The sequence below is a fragment of the Propithecus coquereli genome, unplaced genomic scaffold, assembly GCF_000956105.1.
Source record: "Propithecus coquereli isolate 6110/MARCELLA unplaced genomic scaffold, Pcoq_1.0 Scaffold75, whole genome shotgun sequence".
NCBI classification, from domain to species: domain Eukaryota; kingdom Metazoa; phylum Chordata; class Mammalia; order Primates; family Indriidae; genus Propithecus; species Propithecus coquereli.
The window spans coordinates 762,232-787,621 of NW_012153618.1; the positions used below are offsets into that span (position 1 = coordinate 762,232).

The 25,390-nt window shown below is 53.5% G+C and overlaps 1 protein-coding gene across 1 annotated transcript in view; it reads left to right on the top strand.

The window, feature by feature from the left end:
• The first annotated feature begins 6,917 nt into the window (after positions 1-6,917).
• The window catches only part of LOC105824574 (5'-AMP-activated protein kinase subunit gamma-2-like), a 170,261-nt gene continuing 151,788 nt past the window's right edge, over positions 6,918-25,390 (top strand). Inside the window, exon 1 of the mRNA XM_012662073.1 lies at positions 6,918-7,247. Coding sequence (XP_012517527.1) covers positions 7,134-7,247 — 114 coding nt within the window. The 5' untranslated portion in view covers positions 6,918-7,133. The remainder of the gene's footprint in view (positions 7,248-25,390) is intronic.

Genomic DNA, 25,390 nt, shown 5'->3' on the forward strand with positions numbered 1-25,390 from the left:
GACAGGGACTGGATCTGAGCACAGAGACAAACAGCCATACAATATACACCCCCCACGCGAATGAGCACATCTGCATACTGACTGATACATCAGTCTCTCTGAAGGATTGGTTCCAATGACACAATCCTCTAGAGACGTAGCCATGAACATCTTGGTGAACGATTCACAATGGTTTAAACCTGCAAAGACAAAGAACAGACTTGGAACCAGCAGGCCCTATAGAGGCAGACTCTCCCTAAAGCTCCACGAGAAACAGCTGTTCTCCTCGCACCCTAACTCTGAGAGCCGGGGACAAATTCGCCAGCCTCCGCGTTGACCACGGTGAGCTCTGGGAGTCTTTGGGAAGTGCTGTGTGTCGGCAGTGAGCCCCGCCCGGCCTTCCCTGCACACGAATATCCTCTGGTTACCCAAAGAAACTTCTGCATCCATCCCTGTAAGATGTTGGGAACCCCTTGAGTCATGGCCGAATAAGCTCTGCAATGACAGGAAAATGTTCTCTTGTGCAGGTCAGAGAACAATGAACTTTGTGATTATGCTTTGTTTTTTGACCTATGGGGTAAAACGCTACAATGAGTCGGGGTAGAGAAAGAAAAGGCACAGCCTTTTGCACAACAGCGCTACTGGGAGTGTGCGCTGCAATGATCTACAGGAACCTTATGCCAGCCCGCGGTACGGAGTCCTACTTGGAAAGTCTCTCCCCATTCTCTGTTCACCCAATTCTTAGGAGCTATATTTAGGAACATCTTAAAAAACACCTTTTGACCCATATGGCCGAAGGAGAGTTTTCAAAAGCCACTATGTCCTTGAGAGCTGCCCTGCATGCTAAGCATCTTTGTGGGCTCTGTGTACCAAACAAGCATTTATTGATTATGGTGTAAAGTGCTAGGGTACAAGGACAGAGATTGATTCTGGCAGGGTCTTGCATGGGTCTAACTAAGGGTTTGGTTGGGCCCTTCTGGGGGAGGACATAGCTTTCTCTGAGAGTCAGGATGTCACCGTGCCTCTCCAATGGGGCTTGGAGGTCAACAGGCCTACACCTAGACGCACCTGAAGATCCAGATCCTGAGCCAGCACTTTGCTCCCCAATGTTGCCAATCCCAAGGGCATAGCAGGCAAATGTATTTTTTCTGAAGTCTTATTGGAAAGCCACAACTGGCATGCCAGGGTCAGGCCTGGATATCAGCTGCAAGTCACCTGAATGGGTGGTGTCACTGGCGCTGGCAGGCAGAGCTTCAGACAGACTTGTACAGATTTGTAACTGACCATAACTTAGGACCTTTGGGCCAGTATAATTCCCAAAGTAATATGATTTGCTCAGGAAATTATTACAATTAATTTGCATTATTTAATCATGTACCAATAGATGGGTGAGATGGCAGAAATCAGTCAAGAACCATACTCAGTCAATAATGGTATTCAAAATTCCCCAAGGGTAATTGGTATGTTTATTGCATGTTCAAAGATCATAACTAAGTCAAGAACCAACACACACAGACCTTTAGTCAAATTCTGCAACCCAAACCTTCCACCCCAACGGGAGGCAATGCTAGATCACTAGGACAAAAGTCACAGGGGACACTCTGTAAAACAATTATGAAGGCAGCGTTGGCAGAACCAAAGACTTTATTCCCAACTAATGCTGTTTCCGTGACTACCACCCTCAGTCAGGAAGGGGGCATCAGTGCTGGGATCATCTATTCCTTTCTTTCACAAACAGGTACCTCCCCACTGCACAGAGCTCGCGTCACATGCACCCTGCTCGCTGAATCTGTTATTCTGCGGAACTGCTGACTGTGCGCTTAGCAGAGCTGGTTAAGGCACCAGCTATTCTCTGGAGAGAAGATACGCACAGCACATCTGTCGCTCAGGAGCACATGCTATGGAGTTCACCTTTACCTTAATGCACTTCTTGGGTTTTGCGATCAGGAATGCCTTATGGCCACCCGGCATTATGGATGAAGGGCAGCCTGAGACACAGAGAAGGGAGGTGGCTGGCACAGGTGCCCTGGAAAATCAAAACAGACCTGGAAAGAGGCAGTTAGGAGATGTGCTGTCCCCACATGTGCTGTTCCTACTGGTCCTGGGCCCCTGCCTCCACCTCTCTGCGCAAATCAGTATTAATGGCGCCATCTGAACCAGGGAGCAGAAACTATCACAGATTACACGATCACTGTCCAAGCTTAAAGGAAATAAAAGCTGGAATGTGACTCTTTGCCCTGGTTTTCATGATTAGATAACACCCCCTCTTCTCGGTAGTCAATGAGTTATCAAAGCATTTGCAGAAAGTCTGAGTCCAGACCTTGTTGTTTAGTTTTTCAAGAATCGCTTTTTCCACGGAATTGAGTCACTGGTTTCCTGAATATATAGGCCATTGCTCTCGCCAACTCTGGGTCACAGGCAAAGAGACCAAGGCAGCTAAGAAGTCCTGTAGTGTGTCCAAGGTCAGAGTGTTGTCAGTCTTGAGCAAAGCTTTTAAAAGAGGAGGGGCCACAGTTTTTGTTTTTCCAGAGGCCACAGCCAGTTAAGACCAATGGACAGAGTGGAGGGGATGTCAAAGCACTCTCTAGCAACTAGGTTTCCATTTTCCCCAAACGTGAAATGGATGTGATAGTTCTTATAGGGGATTTTCATAGAAATTAGGTGAGATAATTAATGCGAAGTCACTAACATGGTGCCTGGCATGTCACTGGTGATCAAAAAATTAATTCCTTTCTTCTTTTTCATGGAGAATACAGTGTCACCGAGTATGTGAACTCATCAGACACAGATATCCCATACTGATTACCAAGGTTCCCTCTAACTACAGCATTCTGAGAGCCCAGAGTAATTGTGGACTTCAAACCCATAAGGACACCCCCAATTCCAAGACTTTCTAAGTTGTCAAGACTCTACAAAGATGATTCATGGTTTCTGAAGTCATTTTCATTTATACGGGATAACAGACAAAATGAAAAAAAAAGCGAGGGTGGGGTAGGAGGACAAGTTTGGAAAATTAGGTTATGTGCAATGGGAAGCATCTTCGATATTCCCTGTTCCCCTGAGAAGCTCTATCCCAAACCATCTGTAGTGAAGGACCTGGGGTGGTTTTTTGGTTGGGTTGTTTTCAAATTCCAATTCATTGTGGAATGACACTTTTGTAAAATTCAACAGAAAATAACCAGAGCAATAAAATTATAAAGACATACAAAATACAATCAGGGTAAAATACAAGCCCCCATTAAAGAGGGCTTAGAAATATTCTGAAGACCATACTGTTTCTCCTACAGATGGGGAAACTGAGTAACTTGTCCCTGGTCACACAGCTAGTGAGTGGCAGTGTCAGGGCGGGCTCAAGTATTCCTCCCGGGGTATTTGAGGTCCCCACCCCGGCCTGCCATCCTGCTCGGGTTCTTTCTCATCCTGCCATCAGCAGGTGAGGGGGAATGTGGTGCTGGCCTCGGATGCAAAATTTAAGGGGGTGCGAAAACTCAGACATCAAGGGAAATAATATTTTAATGCAATATTTTTCTAAAAATGAGAATTTTACATAAAGACGGGATCAGTAACAGTGCCGTACTATTTTAACTTTTTGATATTTTGTTTGGCACAGATCTTATTGCACTCATTTTGAGAAGGAGGTCATAGGTAGGCATTCAAAAACAATGGATGTCAGGGGTCATCGTATGGGCAACATTGCGTGGGCACACCACATTTAGCTATTGGCTAAAATACCGAGGTGCTCGCCAAGGTGGAGGGGAAGATGGGGTTTTCAGAAAGTGCCCCAAAGCAAGATTACTATGTTTCCTCCATTCTAAGACTCCTCGCTGATCAGAAGATACATGATCACTTTATTAATACCATTTTAGAGGAAAAAATGGCTAGTAAGTTTCTTCTGACATCATCTATAAGAATCACCCAGATTTCAGAAATATTAACATACAGGGCTCTGATTGTTTTTCCTCTGCTCGCACACCACAACAATCATCAGCACAGAACGCTTCTGTGACCAAAGGGGTTGGGTTTCTCCCCGATATCACGCAAGCAATCAGTTCTGCAGCAGACACCAGTGGGGTGTCCTCCAATTCAATTATGACAATCTACCTGGAGATAGTGTCAGATCCCACAGGGTGAGGGCTCAGTCCCCAAGGATGTCCCCTCCACTGCAGATGCCGGTCACAAGTCGGGGCCTCTGGGGCCTTCTGACCAACTGGCTATAAAATAGGGTTCCTGCATCCCCTCTTTGGGTTCCATTAATTTGCTAAAGCAGTTCACAGAACTCAGGAAAAGTTACGTTAACCGGTTAAGAGATGTACAGGGAGAAGGGAGGCGCCACCCCTAGGAACCTCCACGTGTTTGGAAGCTCTGTCCTCTTGGGCTTTCTGTAGAGACTTCACTGGACAGGCATAATTGACCACCGAGTAGAAAGGGAACAGGATGAAAAGAGTGTACTCTAACACTAATAGGCTGAGTGGGGACACCCACCACCAGGCCTGTGTGTCCAAACTCTTCTTGGCCTCTCTGTGCAGTGTTCCTTCCTCCTGGGTATGGGGCAGGAGCTGATCGCAAGGGCCAAAAAATGTAAAAGTTTCTTAAAATGCAGGCAATACAGTAAAATGTTTAATTTGGAAGGCACTAAAGTCTGCACTCCAACAAATGAACTCAGAGAACAAATTTATTGATGAATGATTTTACATATTTATGCAAATCAATTGATAAAAGCACACATTATAACAATTGTTAAAAACTGCCCCACAGAGCAAACATTCAGTATGAGAAGTAACACTGTGGCCGCCTCTTGACCTCCCCCCACAGGGCCCCGCCCGGTGGCTCTGCTGTGAGCTCCCACCCCACCCACCATCTTGCTCCCCTTTGACCTCATCTCTTTAGAGCCAGTTCTCATCAAATGGAGTGATATATGCACCCTGTAAATCATCATTTTGACAAGGATTAAAGTTGTAAGCTAAAGAAATGACACATAACAATGGGGAGTGATTTTTAGTGGGTGAGAGTGGCTTCCCGTCGTCCTTTAAACCACATGACATAGGCTAAAGGCCTACCCTTCTCTCTTTCTCAGCAGCGTTTTGAACATTTTGTGGAGTAAATCCTCTAACTAGGAGCCAGCCAGGAAAGACCAAGAAATCCCACACCTGTGGGGCCAGGATGGCTACTTGGCTACTGATCCCAGACAGGGTCCCCCAGAGAATCTGCCCCTGTCAGGGACCCCTCTGGGACTGAGACACCATCCTGTCTGGCTTGGTTCTGGATTATAGAGCAGGGGAGAAGGAGGGGGAATATTAACCCAGCCTGTGAACCAAGGAACCACCCAGATTGAAGGGATTTTGCACAGCTGCTGGAACGTGGGCTGTAGGAGGAACAGGGAAAGATGGCTGCAACAGGATTGCTTCTCTCTTCTAGGGGACGGCGGGTGGGGGGGCATGCGCTTTCCCTACAGGATGTTCCCTACAGCGGGCCAACCACGCCTCCTGAAAAGAGAACAGGGCCAGAGCACACACCTGAAGAGCGGTTAAAGCCACCTCCCCATTGGTCCCCCTACCCCGCAGTGTCTCCAAAGCGACCCAGTCGTGTTTTTTGTGTGGTGCCCTCCCTACGTTACTGTTCACAGCAGCAGCTGAGCTGACTCAGCATTCCGGTAGCTTAGGTGGCCTTTGGGGTCACCACATCCTCAGAAACTAGAGCAGGAGAGGAAGCAACCCGGGACCCAGCACTCACCCTACTTCCAACCCAGGTGCCAAGGTGAGGCCATCACCGGATGCATCGGGGATGGGGCCACCCCGCCCCGCTGCTCCCCGTAACCTCCTAAGGGCCGGGGCCACCGGGCGGTGCCAGATCCAGTACTGGCGGCTCAAAAGTACCTGGGCAGCACGTGGCGCCCTCGCTCGGGTTTTCGGGCCCTCTCCTTCCCCCACGTCTCTCCGCAGTCTCAGCAACGCCGCGTGCTCCGCAGCGTGGGGACACGCACTCACCGCGGATCCACTGCGCAACTCTTGATGAACCTGAAGAAAGCCAGATTTGAGGGCGGGGGGCGGGTGAAAAACCCACACTCACCCAGCGCCACATACCGCACTCTGGGCGGAGCGGGACCCCTGGGGCCACGGTTTTCTGCGAAACACGTGCTGGCAACCGCGCAGCCCACCGAAACCGGCATTTCCACCGCCGCCGGGTCTGCGGCGGGCGGGGTGCGTGTGCGTGTTTAGGGGGTCGGGCATGAACGGACAGTGGGCCACGACGTGGATCAGAAAGCGGATCCGAGCGAGCGCAGGCCCGGCACGGCCGCAGCAGACTGTGCGCGGCGACCGGGCGGCGTCGGTGCCGGGGAGCGGGCCCGTGGCGCCGCACGCCGCGCACTTCCTGTTCCAGGCGCGCCCCCTGCCAGCGCGCGGCGCCCCGCGAGCCTGCGTCTGTGCCAGGCCCGGCCCCTCCCGGGCTCTCGCTGTCCCACCGGGCCGCAGCACGGCGGGGGGCGAGGAGAGGGCGCCCTGCCCGGCTCGGCCCGCGGGGTTCCCGGCACCCGCTCCCTGCAGGGCCGCCAGCCGCCGCCAGAGCGTGTGCTCGCGGCGGGCGACAGCCCAATTGCGAGGAGTGCTCGCCTTGCGCCTCCTCTTCCCCCCGCCTCCTCGCCCAGAAAGGAGGACGGACCTCGTTCCCGGCTCCGGGCTGGTTTATTCTGCGGCCGAGGATTATATTTATGTACGAACGGTCCCGCTGTAGCCGAGGCTCCACTCGGCCACAGGCATCGGAGGGAGGTTCTCCGAATTACGGGTTTTAATTGCACCTGCCTTGCAGATTACCTCTGGGAATCTGTGGGAGGAGCCGAGAGCGTGGAAATGTTGCTTCCTTTTGCAAAAGGAAGAAAACTTTGTCACCCAGCAGGAGACCTCGGCCACGCGTAACCGGGCGAGCGCAGACCGGGAGCGGCGCTGGCGGAGTCCGCATCGGATGACTCCGTAGGGGTGCGCGGACTAGAGCTACCTGCTCCACCCTCCCGCCCGCGGAAGTGCCCACGAGTGTCTTCAGGGAGAAGGACAGTAACACAGAGCGCGCGGCTCCAGTCCGACAGCAGCAGAGGCTGGGGACGGAAGGCGAGGACCGAATTCCAGGGACGAGTCACCCGGAATTAACTTCTGCTTAGAGTTATGGGAAGCGCGGCCATGGACACCAAGAAGAAGAAAGATGTTTCCAGCCCCGGCGGGAACGGCGGCAAGAAAAATCCCAGCCAGAAAAGGCGTTCGCTGCGAGTGCACATTCCGGTGAGTCCCAGCCCCGCCGTCCCCGGCACCGGCCCTCCCACCGCTCGGGCCCGGAGCCGAAGCGGTTAACGCGGCCGCCCCGCGCGCCGTGCGTGCCCCTCCTGTCACTTTGGCGGCTCGGGCGGGTGGAGGGGCAGGCCGGAGCCGGGCCGCCGAGCCGGGACTCGATTTCGCTCCCCAGCCGCGTGCAGCGGGGATCGGGGGCCGGGAGGCTGCGGACGCGAGGGGGCGCGGGACGCACTCCGGGCCGGGCGCGGCCGGTGGGCGGCTGGGCGTGGCCCGGGATCCCGCCGGGTGCGGGTGCTGGGGGCGGCGCGCTGTGTTGTTTTGCTGAAAAAGGACGCTGTGGACTGCGCTCCGGGGAGGTGGAGCCCCAGCGCGGCCGCGGGGGACGGAGGGGAGGGGCGGTAGGTGGGGACAGCAGCAGGGTTGGGGGTTGTGTAGCTGCTCCCTTAAGCGGACCTCCCCATCCCAGTTTCCCTCGGGGTGTTTCTGGGCCCGGGACCGGGGCTCCTTTGCAGCCGTTCCTTTCTCCCGCCCCCGGGGGCGTATTTCGGGCGCCCGTAGTATTTGGGGGCTTGGGGCTTCCTAACCTGTGCGGGGCTGCGCGGACTTCAGCCCCGACCACGAGGCAGCATGCCCTGAACTTTGGCAACTTCGATGGGTCTGCAGCTTGACTTTGTCCAGAGAGAACGGCGGGCCGGGTCGTGCGCCCTCCCTTCGGTTGGCCCGCCCAGGTGGCCCCCAGTCGCTTGTCCTCCGCTCGTCCTCACCTCTTCATAGGGGGGTCGGGTGGTAGACCTTTACCGGAACGGAGCCCCCAGCTGGGTCACACCCTCCGCCTCAACCCACCAAGTAAATGTTTGTCCAAACACGCACATGCACACACACGCGCGCGCGCACACACACACACACACACACACGCACGCGCGCGCGGCTTCGTGGAGAATGTTATTTTGTTGTCTGTCCCGGATGGCGTGTCTGGGGCAGGATGGGAGTGCGCAGTGAGCCCACTCTCCTCCGAGGGCTGCCTGGACACCTCATTAAAGCTAATCCTGCCCGACAGCTGGGATGGCGGGGCCTGGCCACCAACTTGCCACTGCGAGTCCCGCAGAAGCACTTTCCTCCTGTGTTTGCTAGTGCAGCTTTTCCTTTCAGGTTTCCCCCCAGGTCCACATGCATGTGACATTTGGATGACAAGGTAGAGTCCAGGGGGTGAGCCCCAGACACCTGCTGGGGAGCAGCCTGAAGTGGCACCTGGGCCAGCCCTCCCTGGCCTGGGGAGCTCAGGGGCAGGTAATTGGACCCCTGGCTGTTGTGTGGCCACCATCGTGGTGGCCAAATATGCAGGAATAGCATTCTATTTGAAACGAAATATGCCTGTTTATATCTCTCGTGGAAGACATTTTAAAACCATATTTGTAAGTTAAAAGTTAGACATTGCTACTGCACACCTCTTTTTGACAGTGGCCACCTGAGTGAGCCATTTAACCACTCAGTTGTCCCATTTGTCAGGTGTAGAAAATAATACCCATTTTACCTGCTTTACAGGGATGTTTAAAATAATTCATGGGAAGGTCTTTACAAATTTAAAATGTTGTATAGCTGTAAGGCTACGACACACACACCAGAGCACCTAATTTAAAAAAGAGAGACACAGAGAAAGAAGGGGAGAAGAATAAAAATAACAGGGCATTGTCCCGTGGACAGGCCATTTTGTGTAGAGGCCAAATGGCGAGGTCAGCCCCGAGCGCTGCATGTGTGGGCGTGCCCGCTGGGCGGTGCCATTGGCGGTGTCAGACAAAATCCCAAACCGGAAAAAGGATGGAGAGTCCAGGCTGTGAACACTGGAAAACCGCGTAATGGTTGAATAGTTGGGATACTCGGACCACCCTTCTTGCTGCTAGTGGTGACTTTGGCAGCTTTTTACAACATTCTTGGCGTGATCCAGCCCTTACCAAGTAGCATTCATTCGATTGTTCCACAGCTGCTGCCCGAGTGTGCCTGTGTGCCCAGCGCGCTGGTTGTGGTGAGATCGGGTGTGGGGGTGGGTGGAGGAGAGGGACTCAGTCTAAGTCCTCACAGGGTTTGCTGTTGCTGGTGGGACCAAGGGGTCCCCTTATCTGCCAAATAGTAATTACCCGTCGATCATTGTGCCAGGCTAGGTGAGAGTTACAACCGAGCTGGGAAAATAAGGCTTTCAGACAAATGCCAGCAAGTGATCCAGGTCATAGGATGACCGGTGCAGGCAGCACCTGCTTTTAGAGGTGAGGGAAGGGCGTGATGTGTTCAGAGAGACTTTGGACCCAGACACGGTAGGCAGGAGAGACGTGCGGGAGCACCCCGTGGCCCCACAGTCAGGGGTTTGGACGGCTGCTCCCAGGTACGGTGAAGAGCTGCTTCTCGGGGAGAAAGGGGTTTGAGGACTGGATTGAGCAGGCCCCTGAAGCAGGGTTGCCAGATGTGGTAATAAAAATACAGGATGCTCAGTTAAGTTTGAATTCCAGATAAACAACAAATAGTTTTTAGCACAAGCGTGTCCCATGCAATATTTGGGATATACTTATACTAAAAATGATCATCATTTATGTGAAATCCCAGTTTAACTGGGTATCCTGTGTCTGACCTGGCAACCCCACCTTGATGGCTAGGGTCAGGGCCTGAGGACTTCCTTCCAAAGGCAGGGAGAAGCTGTGGTGGACACCGTTGGTGGCCTGTCCTTGAAGGCCAGGGCCCAGCTTGAGCCAGCCTGCAGCCTTGGTGGACAGCTTCTCACTGTGTCTTTCCCTCTGCCTGAAGAAATCCTATCAGACCATGGCAGCTTTCTCAGCCTAGGGCAGGGATACTTGGAAGTGCAGGGACACCTGGAAGTGCTGAATTGTGCCCCCAGGGGCAGCCCTCACCCCAGGAGGGGAGTAGTTGGTGGGGTAGCCCAGCCTCCCCATTCCTTGGCAGGGCAGTTCTGACGTTCCCTCACAGGGTTGAGCCCCTATTGCCCACAGTGGTGGCCCACTGATTAATGTCCCTTCCTGGCCAGTTCCTGCCTCACTTTCCCCATTCTCTCGCTGGAACTCCCTGGAATGAAATGCTGAACCTAGGTCCTCGTCTGGCCATTGTTTTTTTTGGGGGGGGGCGGGGACCTGAACTAAGAAGCCATTAAAGGTGATGAAAACGCTTCATGAGAACTCGCCTGGGCAGGTGTGCAAAGTGGAGCGATGGGAAGACGGCCTGTGTCTTCCAAATGCTTTGGCAAAATTCCGGGGATGAGGTTCTAGGGCCGGAACTGCGGTCAAGACGAGAGAAAAGCAGAGAAGGCAGACAGGAGACACAAGAAGGAAGGGTGGCGAGCCTCTATGTCCGGTTCATGGCAGGGAGACAGGGACTGAGTTGGCAGGAACTGATCTAGAGATATTTGGCATAAGGGGCTGGTTTGCAGGGGAAACGGTGGGCCCAGTCGTAGCCTGGCATGCCGGAGCTGGGGCAGCACACCCATCTTCCCCCATCAGAGGTTCACGGTGTCCAGGGAATGCCGTGTCCGAGGATGTTTTAGATTCTAAGGAAATGCTCCTGAAAGACACTGTGGCTCTGGCATTCCTGTGAGTGGGGTCATTTGGTGGCATCCAGCAGCGTTGGGGTGATGAGGCCTCCTGGGGTCCCTAGGGTCCAAGCAGCTTTTCTCTTTGTTGAATTGTATTGAGTTTCTTTTGGGACATCAGCCTGCACCTATATCTAGCGCATAAGCAGAACCATAGCCTAGTGAGTGTGGGGAGAATCACTGCAGACCCCTTCTCTCGGGCTCTGAGTATCTTTAACTGTCTTCCCTCCACTTCCTGCTGGTAGCCCCCGTGGGTCTCAGGGCACTAGAAAAGGGGAATCCATTTTAGGGGACACCCTTGGGTCAATGGGTAGCGGTAGGTGATGGAGACCCAGAAGTACTAAGTAATCTATAAAGTGAATTTTCCCTTCCTGGGGAAGGGAAGATGGTCCTTGGTCCTACCGAGGATGTGGCCTAGCTTGATTTCAGCCTCTTTTTCAGGCAGTGGGCATACTGTGGGCACTTTTTGGAGGAGAAAGGAGGACCCAAAGGAGAAGAAGAGGAAGAACTGAGAGCAGATTCCTTCCTCAGGTTACACTGGCCTTTAGAAGTAGCGAGCGAGGCCAGGCACGGTGGCTCACGCCTGTAATCCTAGCACTCTGGGAGGGCGAGGTGGGAGGATTGCTTGAGGTTAGGAGTTCGAGACCAGCCTGAGCAAGAGTGAAACCCAGTCTCAGTAAAAAATAGAAAAAATTAGCTGGGCATAGTTGGTGCACACCTGTAGTCCCAGCTACTTGCAGGAGGATCACTTGAGCCCAGGAGTTTGAGGTTGCTGTCGAGCTATGATGACACCACTGTACTCTACCTGGGGTGAGAGTCAGACTCTGTCTCAAAAATAAATAAATACATACATAAATAAATAAATACATGAAAATAAAAGTGGTGAGCAGGCGTAGTGTTTGGAGTCGTGGCCGGTTGGCATCTGGCCTTAGCTCTGCTCTGAGCCTCCGTGCCTCATGTGGAGCAGGGACGGTAACAGAGGTGGTGGAAATGGTTTTAGAAGATGATTCAGTGGAAGTGTAGCTGTGAGTGGTGTTCTGCCAGAACTTTGGGAACAAGCATGTTCTTTCTCATTTTTGTCTAAGAAAGAGCAGCGTCGCTATTAATGCTGAAATCCATGTACCTTTAATCAGTGACTGTTGGCTGGCATATCATGGGTTTACCAGCCAGTGACAGAGCAGGAGGCCCAGAGGAGGGAGAGCTTCGGTGAGAAAGACCTGAGGCCAGAGCCTGTGGGGACACTGAGGCAGGCTTGGGGAGCTCGGCTGTTACCTGCTGAGGAGGGCCTTTCTGACAGAGGGAACACGTGCCCGGCCTCCTTGGGAGAGGTGCTCCAGAAACCTTCACAGTCACAGGAGACAGGCTAAAAATAGAGCCAAGAAGCAGCTGGCCAGTCACAGAAGGTTGTGCAGACAGGACTTGGGCGGACCCGTGGCTCACGATGCCTTCTCCTGCTGCATGGCCTTGAGGGAAGCCTCACGCTGCCTGAGGCCTGGCACCCTCCGTGCAGATGATAGGCCTGGGCCCTTCGCACCCTGCTTCTTCCTGGCAGCCTCTGTCCAGCCAGATGAGCCACTCTGCGGCACTCTAGGAGCTACGTGCTGCCCTGGGGGCTGGAGGAGCCATCGAGGACAGTGCACTCTACTCTCACACCACCGAAATACCCTGGATTAAAATCTTGGCCACAGGAAAGTGGAGGTGTCAGCTTTGACCTTGACCTTGGCCTTTAACCTTGACCTTGGTCAGGTTGTGCCACCCTGAGCAAGATTTGTTGGGTTAAGGTTTAGGGCAGTGTTTTTCAAAGTGTGTTTCCTGGACCAGCTTAAGTAGAACCACCCAGTATTTGTTTAAAATGTAAAATCCTGGGCGGGGCGCGGTGGCTCAGGCCTGTAATCCCAGCACTCTGGGAGGCTGAGGCGGGTAGATTGTTTGAGCTCGGGAGTTCGAGACCAGCCTGAGCAAGAGTGAGACCTCGTCTCTACTAAAATTAGAAAGAAATTAATTGGACAACTAAAAATATATAGAAAAAAAAATTAGGCGGGCATGGTGGCGCATGCCTGTAGTCCCAGCTACTCGGGAGGCTGAGGCAGGAGGATCGCTTGAGCCCAGGAGTTTGAGGTTGCTGTGAGCTAGGATGATGCCATGGCACTCTAGCCCGGGCAACACAGTGAGACTCTGTCTCAAAAAAAAAAAAAAAAAAAGTAAAATCCTGAGTCTCAGCAGACCTCCCGAGTCAGAACCTCTAAGTTTCTGTTAAGTTCTCCAGGTGACTCTTAGGCCTGCTGGGGTTTAAAAACAATGGGCTTCCAGCTTCATTGGTGTAAAACCCATCCATTCCTTCTGCCCCTGTGAGTTATCCCTTGTGTCTGTCTGTCCATCATCCCCCTATCTGTCTGCATGTTTTCAGCTGTCGCCATGAAGAAATAGCCTTGGCTACTGGCTGTTCAACAAAGGCAGGATATATCTGGCTTCCAAATAACGATGAACACCTAGATCGGCCTCCAGCCAGAGTAGCCCGTGGAGGGAACAGGCAGCTGGAGCGTGGATGTGGGAATCCGCTTCCTCGAGGACCCTACTGCTCGAGGGGAGCAGGGACCTGCGCCAGGCAGCGCACCTGGGAAGTGGTGCAGAGCAGGCCCCGCCCCAGGACCTGCAGAATTGCATGTTCAGTGGTGGAAGTGTCACTCTGGCGCTGAATTCCTTGTCTCATCCTCTTATCCCCACTTTACAGATGGCCCAACTGAGAAAAAGCATCTTCACTGTTCTGTGGTGGACCACAGGGGTAACTATGGTGGAAGTGAAGTCTGCACCTTCACTCTTGTCTAGCCACCCCCCTCACTGCTCCTGCTCTGTCCTGGTGCCTCTTGGTAGAGAGTTTCAAGATTGTCCTGTAAACGAGGTCCTAAATACTGCAGGATAGCCTAATGACAAGTGCAAATATTTAAATCCTGGATCGTTATGTCACCGAAAGGAAAGCTCTAGCGCTGAGGTTACGTAACAGAAGAAGCAGCCCACGTAGTTTGTGGGTTCAGTATTGCATCTTTTCACACATCACACCTTTTAGGGTTCTCAGTGCTTCACGAGCATCTTTCCCTCCCTGTTTTCTTCTAACCGTCCTCCTCCAATAAAGCCTAGCAAAACTGTATCATCAGTCTTCACTCAGCATTTGCAATTTTAACTGTGCTGAGCACTAGATTGACTAAAGAAATCATTTGGAAGCACTTTTTATTTGCTAACGCCTCTTCATTGGCTCAGACTTCATTTATGTAACTTTTAAATCAGTTTATGTCTTCTAAAACCTTCAGAAAAATAAATGTGCTTTTAAATGATGCTGTTTCTTGACTTTGTTTTCTTTTACTTCTCCCGTTTTGATTTATTCAGCTCACTGCCGGGGACTTTCTGTTTCTAGGAGCCTTTTTACTTTTATGGGGGCTTCTAAGTTGTTGAGTGCAGCCACCGACCCCGTGAAGAGCTGGGTGGGAATCCAGCTGCCCCCTCTGCTCCATCCACCCTCCCTCCCCTCGACCAGAACGTGAACGATGAACACGCTCACACACGGAACAACGCTGCCTCCCGTCCCTTCCAAGAGAGTGGACCAGCCCATCTTGATAACTGCACAATATGAATGTCTTTTAAGATGTGAAACAAAGGCCGATAAAGTGCTGAGCTGCCAGGTTGCAACAGGGTCCTGAATTTGCTTGATCTGTTAATCGTGACTTGCTTTAAAAGGAGCAGAGTTGCCACCTGAGAAGGAAGCTGTGTCCCTCGGGCTCAACCACGGGAATGCTCGGGAGACCCGCTGCCACCCCGTTGCACAGCCCATGCAGCCAGACCTGAGGAGATGGTTGCGTGTTAACTGGCTGTGCTTCCCAGAGAGGAAGAAGGAACCTCGGGTTGGACAGTTTGTTTTAACCCTGCCTTGAAATGGTTAATTGGAATCTCACTCATCTCTTTCTTCCATTACCTGCTTTGAAAATAATGTGATCTCCATCCTTTACTTCCTGTTGACAGGAAGCCCTCTCTGCCAGCCCATGGCTTGTCACAGACCAAGCGGGTATCACCCGGCTTTGGGGCTTCTGCCAGGGCCTCTGTGTTTTGATATATTCTGCCCTGGCAGCGAAGTTGCTGATGAATGTACAACAAAGACCAGTTTGCTCTCGGTAACCCCTGGGATCCAGCCTCTCGTCCACGAGGCAGAGGCCCCGTCCTCGCTGCGGGAAGCCCTGCAGCCCTGCGTCCTCCCTCAGCGGGGAGCCCAGCGGGGTGGGCAGCACTGCAGTGACCTCCGTTTGTGCTGGGGAGGTGGAGAGGAAGGATGCAACAGGGCGAGGGGAGAATCACAGAAAATAGGGCACAAACTTTTCAATTTGTAAATAAAGAAATGGAGAGCTGAGGAATTGCCAAGAACCGTGTTTATAGTTAGTGCTGGGACTAGGGAAAATTGGCTCGTTGAGGTCTGTTTTCCAGGCACTGTGCTAGGTGTTGAGGGTACAAAGATGAACAGTGTTACGGGTTGAATTGTATTCTGCAAAAAAATGTGTTGAAGTTCACCCAGGTACCTGTGAATTGTAAATGTAATTAAGATGTAAATTAAGATGAGGTCATTAGGGTGGGCCCTGTGCAAATGCCTGGTGTCCTTATAAGAAGAGGGAAATCTGGACACACAGGCAAAGGTGAGAAGGCCCTGTGAGGACAGGCAGACACTGGAACGATGCCACCACAGGCCACCACAGGCCACGAAATGAGGGGCAACCAGAAGGTGGGCGAGGCAGGGGTGGACGCTTCCCTAGAGGTTCCTGAGCGAGCATGGCCCTGAAAATGCCTTGATCTCACACTTCCGGCCTCCACAGCTAGGAGGGAACACCTTCTGTTGGTTTAGGCCCCAGTTTGTGGTGCTGTGTTACGGCAGCCTCAGAAGCCTAATCTAAGCATAGCCAGGGCAGCAGTCTCTGTTCTGATAGCACCGAGGGGAGGTCACCACAGCATGACCTGAAGAGTGGGCCAAGGCCGCAGGAAGGGGTTGCTGCTTTCCACCATCCACAGCTCCTTGACTGCATTCTTCCCAACATCCGGGTCCTCCCTGTCATCCTCTCGCCTCCCTGCCGGACATCGTAGTGCAGGGGGCTGGGAGGGAGCTGAGGACGTGGTGGAGGCTGGAGCGGCAGCCGCAGGGCCCAGGCTGCTCTCTGGCCCATAGCACCCCCTTTGGCGCTGCTCTTCCCTCCCGTGTAGCCACTGAGACTCCGTGTCCTGCAGCCACGGGAGCAGAGAGGTGGGAGGGATGCCGCTCTGTCACCCGTTCAGCTTCTAGAAGACCGGCAGGTGGGCTCCAAGGAGCTCTTTGTCTGTTGGGCTTTCGTGGAAACCTTCCACCTGGCACCACCCTGCGCACAGCATCAGCCGTGCAGACGGCCCTGGGGTCGAGGGCTCGAAGCTAATGTCCCCTCCGCCGCCCCATTCTCGTCTGCAGCATATTGTGTAATAAGCGCCCCAGAGAGCAGTGTTCCTCTGCGCAGCTCAGGGACTGCTTGATGGGGAGTTGCATTCGTGGCGGTGATGGCTGTTCAATATTATTGATTATCAGATACCGTCAGGGTGGCACATTGTCATCGGATTTAGCTAATATTGATGGAGCACTTACTATTTGCCAGATGTGTGCTTTCGTATAAGCCATCCCTTGTCTCTAAATAATCCAGCGAAGTATCATTACTGTTGTTATGAGTCGTATTATCCTTATCATAGAAAAGGAATTTAGGCCATCTAAGGCTCACAGCCATTCTCGCCCTACCTGTCAAGAAAAACCTCCGCTGTGTCTTAGTTGAGTTTTGGCATCTCTGCTCAGCCCTGGCCTAGATGCCCGTGAACAGCCACGGCCGTTGAGGAGTAGCACGGGCACGTCAGGACGGATGGCCGGGCCAGACAGACGCCGCACGTGGTGGGCACAGGGAAGACGGAAATGCTGCTGCCTTCGGTGGTCTGCCCCTGGGGGATCAGGCCTTCATACTCTTTCTTTGGCCCCTTTTTAGATGAAGATCATTGAAGACTATTCTTTTCTCATCTCAGAAATGAATAAGCTCTCTTCCGTACTTTCATAGGTCCGCTCTCTGGCTCATCTTTCTCATGTTTTGTTTTTGTTTTTTGAATAACTGGCTGTTGGAATAAACACTAAGCCAGGAATCAGGAAATCCTGGTGGCTCTGCTGTCAGGTGTCTGGCGGCTTCTTCTGAGTTACCCGACATTAACCACAAGCCTGGGGTGTGCCAGGCAGGGTGCAAGGCACAGGGCATCACTGCAACCAGGATGGGCGTGGCCCTCCCCCCCACCGCCTCCCGACAAGGCTGAGCCTGGGCATGCTGTCACCCTGTCAGTTCACTGCTGCTGCTACCAAAACACCAGAAACAAAGTGACCTGTAATGATGAACGTTTATTCTTTGTCACAATTCTCTAGGTCAGCTGAGAAGTGTTTGTGGCCCAGGCTGGCTCAACTGAGCTCTGTGGTCTGCTGGCGGTTCGGCCGGGGCAGGGGCCCAGGACAGCCTGCTCACACGTCTGCCCCTGGCCTGGTTGGGTCCACGCCAGCTGGGCCAAGGGGACGGCTGGGCCGTGTGTCCAGCAGGCAGTCCAGGCAGCAGCAAGAGGGCAAGCCTGAAGCACAAGGGCTCGTCAAGCCACTGGCCGTAGCCAGTCACACGGCTCAGACTCAAGGGACAGAGCGTGGGAAGGGCTCGAGGTCACAGTGCAAGGTCATGAGCCCAGGGACCAGAGATGGACCAGTCAGTTAAGCTCTCTAGATCTCCTTACATATATAATACATTAATGTATTATGTAATTAATGGTATCAAATTATATCATATATCATTTAAATTATATATTATGTGTAATATGTAGAATATGTAATATATATGCGTTAAAAAAGGGTTGGAGTCTAGGTCTCCATTTGGGTGGAGCTCCATGACTGCAGGAAACGGAACTTTAGGGATGGTGGCTTTCGAGGGGCGTGAGGGGGTGCACAGAGGGTCAGCGGAGCCAGGTCCTTCCAAAGCTGGGTTTTTGATAGTGTCACTGGAACCCTCCGTTCCTGCTGCTGAAGATGAGTGAGTGTCCCAGGAGTTATTCCGCCCCTGGGAAGCAGCCAGTATCCGAAGAACAGAGAGGTTCCTTGTCCCCTCACCACTCTACTTTGCTTGTTAAGTGTATTTTGAGATTTCTGAAATGACCTTGGGGCACAGGTAACAGAATATTCTTGGCTCAGAGACAGAGGGAAATGTCAGGCAGTGACACCAAAGTGGCCTAGGGAGGGGATCTGGCCAGGTGACGTCCATGCTGGGCCTGCTGGGTGCCGCCAGGTGTGGCAATGACCCTGAGGACGCGTGGTGGCCCCTGGGAGCCAGAGAGGACGGAAGCTGCCTCCTGGACAGCAAGCAGGTTAAGAGAGGTGAGGCAACTGCCAAAGTCACATGGCCGCCAGTGGCAGTGCAAGGTTTCAACCTCGGGGTTTCCACTGGAGGAATGTGGGGAAGAGCGGAGACCTTCTCTGGCAGGCCAGTGTCATGGGCACAGGTCAGTCCCATCTGCCTGGCCTGTGGCTTTCTGCCAGAGATCGGGAAACCAGGCCAAAGCAGTTCTGTTTTGAACTGGCTGAAAACAAGGGCTGTGGGCTGGTGTTGAGCACAGACCCAGGCCCCAGGCTCCGTTCTCCACCACCGCTTTCCTCTGTCTTCGCTAGACTTGGCAACATTGGTTTTCAGGAAAGGCTCAAGTCGGACTTCTGTAGGCTTGGGCTGCAGGCAGAGAATTTACTGTGATCAAGCACAGCTCAAAGTCAGATGGACGTATCTGGGTGTATTCTCGTTAAACGGTGCTCCACCCCTGGAATGATCTTCGTACCCTTCCCCTGCAGGTGATTCTCAGCCAAGGACTCTGTGCCTCCAGCTTTGGGCCTTCAGTGGTGGGGAAGGAAAGCAAGCCGGACTGGGCAGAGGGAGAAGTTGGGCTGTGAAGCACTCACAACACAGGCCCCAGCAGGCCCCCTGGAACATTCTGGAACTGGGATGGTCCTTCAGAGTTGTCCCAGATTGGGGAGAAGGGGCCAGGCCTTCGTACTCCCATATGGTCCCCAGGGAGGGGATATACACCTGGGTGAGGCAGATCCTTCTGCAGAGGGCAGCCTCAGCTCAGCGCTGGTGGCCAGCAACACCCCCTGCACCCACCACACCACCTCTTTCTGCATCTTACTGTTTTTCTTTTGATGTGTCCAGCCTGTCTCCTCAATTAAACCGTAAGATCCTTTAAGGATGGCGTGCGTCTATACCTTGTCACATCCCAGCCCCAGGAAGCCGCCTCCCACGCAGCTGACCCTAGTGTTGATGATGATGATGGTAAGGAAATGCAGAAGCCAAACTAGCAGAGTGGGAGGGAAAACCATGTGGCAGTCTTTGAGAATGAAATGCTTAGTTAACTCCGTGAACTAGAAAAATCTGGGTGAAATCAATTATTTACAAATCTTAGGGAAGCCACATATCCCAAACAGAAAACATTCAGACAAATCATGTCTTGTTGGTTCAATAAAAGGGCAAATTTGGCCAGGTATGGTGGCTCATGCCTATAGTCCCAGGCACTCTGGAGGCTGAGGCAGGAGGATCGCTCGAGCCCAGGAGTCGAGGCTGCAGTGAGCCAAAATCTCACCACTGCGCTCCTGCCTGGGCAACGGAAAGAGACCTTGTCTCTAAAAAAAGAAAAATAAATAAGAATTTTTAAAAAGGGCAAATTTTAGGAACATTATTGTGTTAGTTGTTTTTTCTTTCATCTCCTACCTGGGAAAGTTACTTGGCCTTTTGCTCAGGCTAATTGACTGGCAACAGCACCATAAATCTGCCAGGAGCCGTTTAGATGGCACGGTGGTCCTGTGGTTGGAGACTGGTCGGGCACCTCCACTGACATAAAACTTGGAGCACGAACAAGGAGGAAGGGGACTGTTGGCCCAGCCCTGTGGGCCTCTCCACTTGCAGGGACCTCTGCAGCCCCCAGTGCTGTTGGTGGAGGAGCATGCAGCTGCTGGGGGACAGCATGGACCCGGCCGTCACTCGTACCAGATTCTCAAGAGCAGAATCCTGTGTGTGAGCAGGAGAACAGGTGGCTGTGGGGAGGGAGCATGAGTTTGGGCGCCGGAGACCAAGGTTGCAAGCCTAGTGCCACCATTGGCTTCCTGTGTCCTCCCGGGCACTTTACTGACACTCTCTCAGCCTCAGTTTCCTCACCTGTAAAATGTGGATAATAATCCCCTCCTCACAGGACTTGGGGGGCATAAAATGAGATGCCACAGATAAAGAGCAAGACATCTATGCTCCAGAAGGGTTGGTTTCCCCTCCCCTGTTGGGTGTCCCCTGGGGAAGACCACCCTAAGAATCTAGCTCTGGCCACCATCCCACCCGAGGTTTTCTGGGAATGGTCCCAGGTTAAGATCATTTTATTCTTTTCAAGGGAAGTGATTCCTTAACTGTACATTTGAATGTACAGTTTTAATGTACAATTTTTAATCCCTTGTAAGGCTTTGGTAAATACACGTCCAAATTTGTTCGGCAGGTCTCCTTATTTGCAGTGAGACAGTCCAAGGCCAAGGCCCTGAGCCCAGAGGGCAAGCCAGTGTGAGCCCCCAGCGCCGAAGGTATTGAGCCTCTAAAGTGCATAGAAATGGCCTTGGGTCCCTGTGGTAGGAACTTGAAGGCCACGTCTTGGAGCGGCGCCGCCGAGAGGTGGGGTGGTGGGTACAGAAATCTTCCCTGGCAAGCATTACCTAGAAGCAGAACATGGTGACTTGAGGACCTCTGGAGTCTTGCCTGCCTCTACATCCCTCTACCACGGACCTGTCGGGACCCCAGTAGGTCACCATGCATGAAGACAGGCGGGAAGGCCCCAGGAGAACGTGTGTTTCCTGGGCTGGGACATTACAGTTTAGGAGAGGTGATGAGCAGCTGGCCTTCTTGCACATCAGCTTGTCAGGTTAGCACGTTTTTGTGCTCTTCCCCTTGGGGCATTTGCCATCTAACATGGATCTCCTGGGGAGTTAGCACCTTGACTCCGGAGAATAAATATTCTGGGGCCACCTGTCCACCAAGGCCCACCCAGTTCAATCCCTGAGCAAAGATCTTTATGATATGTGGATACCGAAAATGGCAGGAGGTTCCAGGGTACACATAAATAAAAGTGTAAAATAATCTCATATTTCTTGAAGCTACGAGAAGCCAGTAGCTTCAGCCACCTTCTAACCAAGATGTTCGTTAGCGCAGGGGAGCGTGGGGCCGGCCCTGGGGCGGGCAGGGAGCAGGCTGAGGTGGAAGGAGGAGCTGAGCTGCCACGTGGTCTCAGCCAGGGCTTCAGTCCACCCTGCGAGGTCACTCTGGATTATAGTAAGGGTTGGGGACAGTGGTTCACAGATGCACTGTCTGTGGCAAAGGCTGTGACCTTTGGGCAAGGTGCTCCCTTGGCCTGGGCAGTGCTCACCCGGGGCCGGCAGAAGGCAGAAGGTGGTCTTTCGGCAGCACTGCCAGCAGCCAGGGGAAGACACGCTTCATCCCCAAAGAGGCATTGGGGAGGCACCTCACGGCACACTGGACCCCTTAGGGAACAGCCAGCGGAACCAGACATACTATTCTTCATCTCCTCCAACCCCTTCCTTCCTTGTGACAGGAAACAGCAGTTCAGCGTTGCGTCGAGGGTGGAAGGAACAGTGGCGCCTGCCCTGTGGTGCTCCAGCGAGGCTCAAATGACGTTCGCGGTCAGGAGGGAAGGGGAGAGCAGCGGTCGCTATGGCGGGTGCTGATACTCCTGACCCGGCACCCCTGCGGCACCAACGGCCGCCCCCCCCCCCGGCCCAAAACCGCCCCGGGAACCCCCATCCTACAGACGGGAAGATCGGCACAGCAGAGCCCACCGGCGGGGGCTCGGCCAGGCGTCAAGCGGAGCCGTCTGGCGCCTGGGCCCACGCGCTGCGCGGACAGATGGTGCCGGCAGGCGCGTGCGCCCGAGAATGTGCGTGGAAGGGAGAAGGGAGTTCATTTCTAACCATTTTTATGGGCTAGTTATAGTCGTGTTAGTCTGAAGCCTTTTTTTTTCTTTGTTTTGGTACCTCCAGCTCTGATGGGCCCTCCTTGGGCACAGCTTCCGCACTCCAGGGCTGAGGCTGGCAACCGCCCACCCACACCGCCGTCCCCTCCCCTCACACCACCGTCCCCTCACACCGCCGTCCCCTCACACCACCGTCCCCTCACACCAACGTCCCCTCACACCAACGTCCCCTCACACCAATGTCCACTCACACCGCCGTCCCCTCACACCAATGTCCCCTCACACTGCCGTCCCCTCACACCACCATCCCCCAGCATTTGCCTCATTCCTCAGTGGTCTGGCCACTGGGAGCCAGCAGGAGGAAAAAAGGTCCTGGGTGTCACCAGCAAAAAGCCATGACTCTTCCCAGCTCTGATGTCCCGCACCGTCTTCCACAGGATGCCGCGTGCTCGCCACTCTCTCGGCCCAGGGCAGGCCCGGGACTCACTTGTCTCGGGCCCCTGCGTGCTAACCGTGCTCCTAGGTCCCCAGCGGGCGTTCGCTACAGCAACGAGCAGCTCTTAGCTGATGAGAATTGATGGGTCTCAGGATTTTTCTAGTATTGCTTCCAAAAGTTATGCTGGTTTGTGTCTTTGGAGCCCTAAAAGATACTACCTTTTACATAAAGCTGAAGGAAATAGACTTCGGGCTGCAACCCAGTAGTGTCTTTTGTCATCCATTTTCCGTTTTTCCTCTCTCCTCATTTCACGCTTTTTTCTGTCTCCTGCCATGTGTCTCTTCTGCTCCTTTATTTTGTCTCCTTAGAGCTGGATTTCACCAGGCTTGAAAGACCCGCCTTCTGACCCAGTTCTCTTCCCGGCGGTGGCCACAGCGGCCAACAAGGCACAGGCATGGCATGGGCGTGGCACACGCAGGGCAAGCCACGCTCCGGTGGAGTTGCCGCTGCCGCTGCCGTGTGTAGCTGGTCCACGTGTTTCCCAGACTCGGGTGCCACTGAGCACTGTATCTGGTGCTGGCAGCAGGCCCACCTCTTCCACATATTCTGTCACTGAGCCCATGACCACCTCTGCCGGGATCCTGTTGTTGCCCCATTTTTACAATCGGGGACATGGGGGCTCAGGCAGGATGAGTCGTTTGCCCAAGGGGCATAGCTGGTGAGGAGCGAGGCCCACATGTGAGCCCGGGCGGCCATCCGCAAAATCCATGCCTGTTCCCCTGCAAGATGTCTTCTCACTCCCCTCCACATCCTAACGGGGCAGAGAAGAAGGTAAAATGCCTCCCCAAGAGGCCGTGGCTGGCCACACCTGCGCTGGCTTCCTCTGCACTGCGGCCTTGTAAAGGCCACGGTGAGAAGCTGGGGCTCCGGGACCTGCTTCCCTCCTGCTGCGTCTCTCACTAGCTGTGTGGCCTTGGACAAGCTCCTTGATGTTTCTGAACCTCAGTTGCTTCATTTGTGAAATAGCAGTAAGAATATTGACCTGCAGGTTGTAGTAGAATTAAATGACATCATAAAAAGCTTAGCATGTAGCAGACTTGAGTGAATTATAATTTTTAAAAGAATCATCTTTCCTCATTTATTGGAGAAATCCCAAGAGCAGAATGTGTGGCCTGTATGTGGCAAGGACATGGGACTCAGGGGCTTTTGTGTATTAACCTCACTCAGGACCCTGTCTTTCTTTTGCTATTGCTACTGTTTTTCCTCCTATTAAGGTAGTTTATCTACCCGCGTTGCAAGCATCCTTTTGGTAGTAAAGACGGGGTATGATAAGTACCTCTGGAACTCAGTAACTTCTACTTAAGCGCGCAGGAAGGCAGGTCTCCCTCCACGGGAGCTACGTGGTGTGGTTCTGGGCCGGTTCCCTCCCTCTTGTTTCTGCCCCCAAGTGCTCCCCTCGCGTTCTCCCCGCCGCCCTTCCTCCTGCGCACCTGTCTGCCTGCTGTCTCTCTGCTTGACAAGAACGTCTCAGTGTCCACAGTGGTGCGTGGACAGTGTTGTGTGTGGACGGTGGGAGGTGTGTGGGTGTGTGGGTGTGTGGCTCACTTGCTCTCCCCTCCCTCGAGGCAGGGATGTGAGAATCACAGGTGCCATGAAGACCGGGCACCCTGATTCTGTGGCCATCCTCGTGCCTTGAGCTCCAGCCCCAGCACAGCGGCGCGCCCTGAGATGACATCGCTCGAGCCTGCCCTTGCCGCGCTGGCCTGTAACGCCGTGAAGCCCTCGGGCTGCGTGTGTGCTGTGCTGGGTGGCTGGGTTCCCACTGCAGGGCCCTCAGGGATGTCACTCAGCTCCTCCCCTGGGGACCCTGAATCTGCCCGCACGTGTCCGTGACGTGCCAGAAGGAGCACACAGTGGCACTCAGGGAGGGCCACGCCCTGGGCAGAGGCCAAGCCCCGGCCGTGGCCTCCCGTGCAGCCCTGGTGGAGCCCGAGGACCCCTGCACCCTCGCAACTCACAGACAGCGACCGGGATGCGTGCGCTTCAGTGCGGAAGGGTTATGTGAGCATGCGTGTGTGCACGCGTGTGTGCGTGTATGTGGAGAGACAGACATGTAGGTAGAGATACATAGATACTGTGTAGACTCCTTGGCGGTTCATTTTTGAGGCGATTTTTAGAGAAATAAACAGCAGCAGTTAGGGACAGAGGCCCTCGCTCTGGCCCAGGTTGGGCACAGCATGGTGGTGGTGCAGGGTGGGGGCTTGCTGGGGTGAAAGGAGGGGGTTTGCCTTTGGGGTCTTGGCTAATTACTGTCGTCCCCAGGCAGGCACCGGGCAGGCCAGTGTTCCAGTTTCCCTCGCCGCAACGTGAAGGCAGGGCCGGCGCTGTCCCGCTTTCAGTGGGAGGCAGCGCGGCTTAGTGGGAAGGGCCTGGATTTGGGGTCAGAAGATCTCGGTTTGCGCTGTAACCATCCTTTCTCTCCTCTGTGCCCTGTTTCCTTAGCTGTGAAAAGCAGTTGATGATATTAGGTTAAACCATGTGAAATATCTAATATTTGACCATTTTTTAATCTCAAAAATAATAATCTTACAGAGTTTGGCCTAATATCTGGCCCATCCACCACATAAAATTGTCAAAATTATCATATGGAAATACATTTTAAAGAATCATTTTTAAACAGCTAAGTTTAAAAAATGTAAATTATTTTACAAACACGCCTGTCGTTTTGACTTATTCCCCCTTTGCTGAAACCGACTGTTTTCTCCTCCCCTTTCTGGGCTCTCGCGGCATTAATCCAACCGCGGCCTTTTCCTCCTTGTCCCAGACGCAGCGCCCGTGGGGCAGCGCCCTGCACGCACTGGGTCCTCGCTGGCCTTGTCACGGCCACTTTTACAAAGTTTAAGAGAAAAAGTTGTCACCTCAGCATCTCCCAGGTGCCAGGCTCTGCGAGGGACACAGGAAACAGTGACCTGGTACCGAGTCCGGAGACACAAGGCTTAGGCGTGGAACTCTTGGGAATGCGCTGGGGGCAGCTGCTCCCCTTTGGAG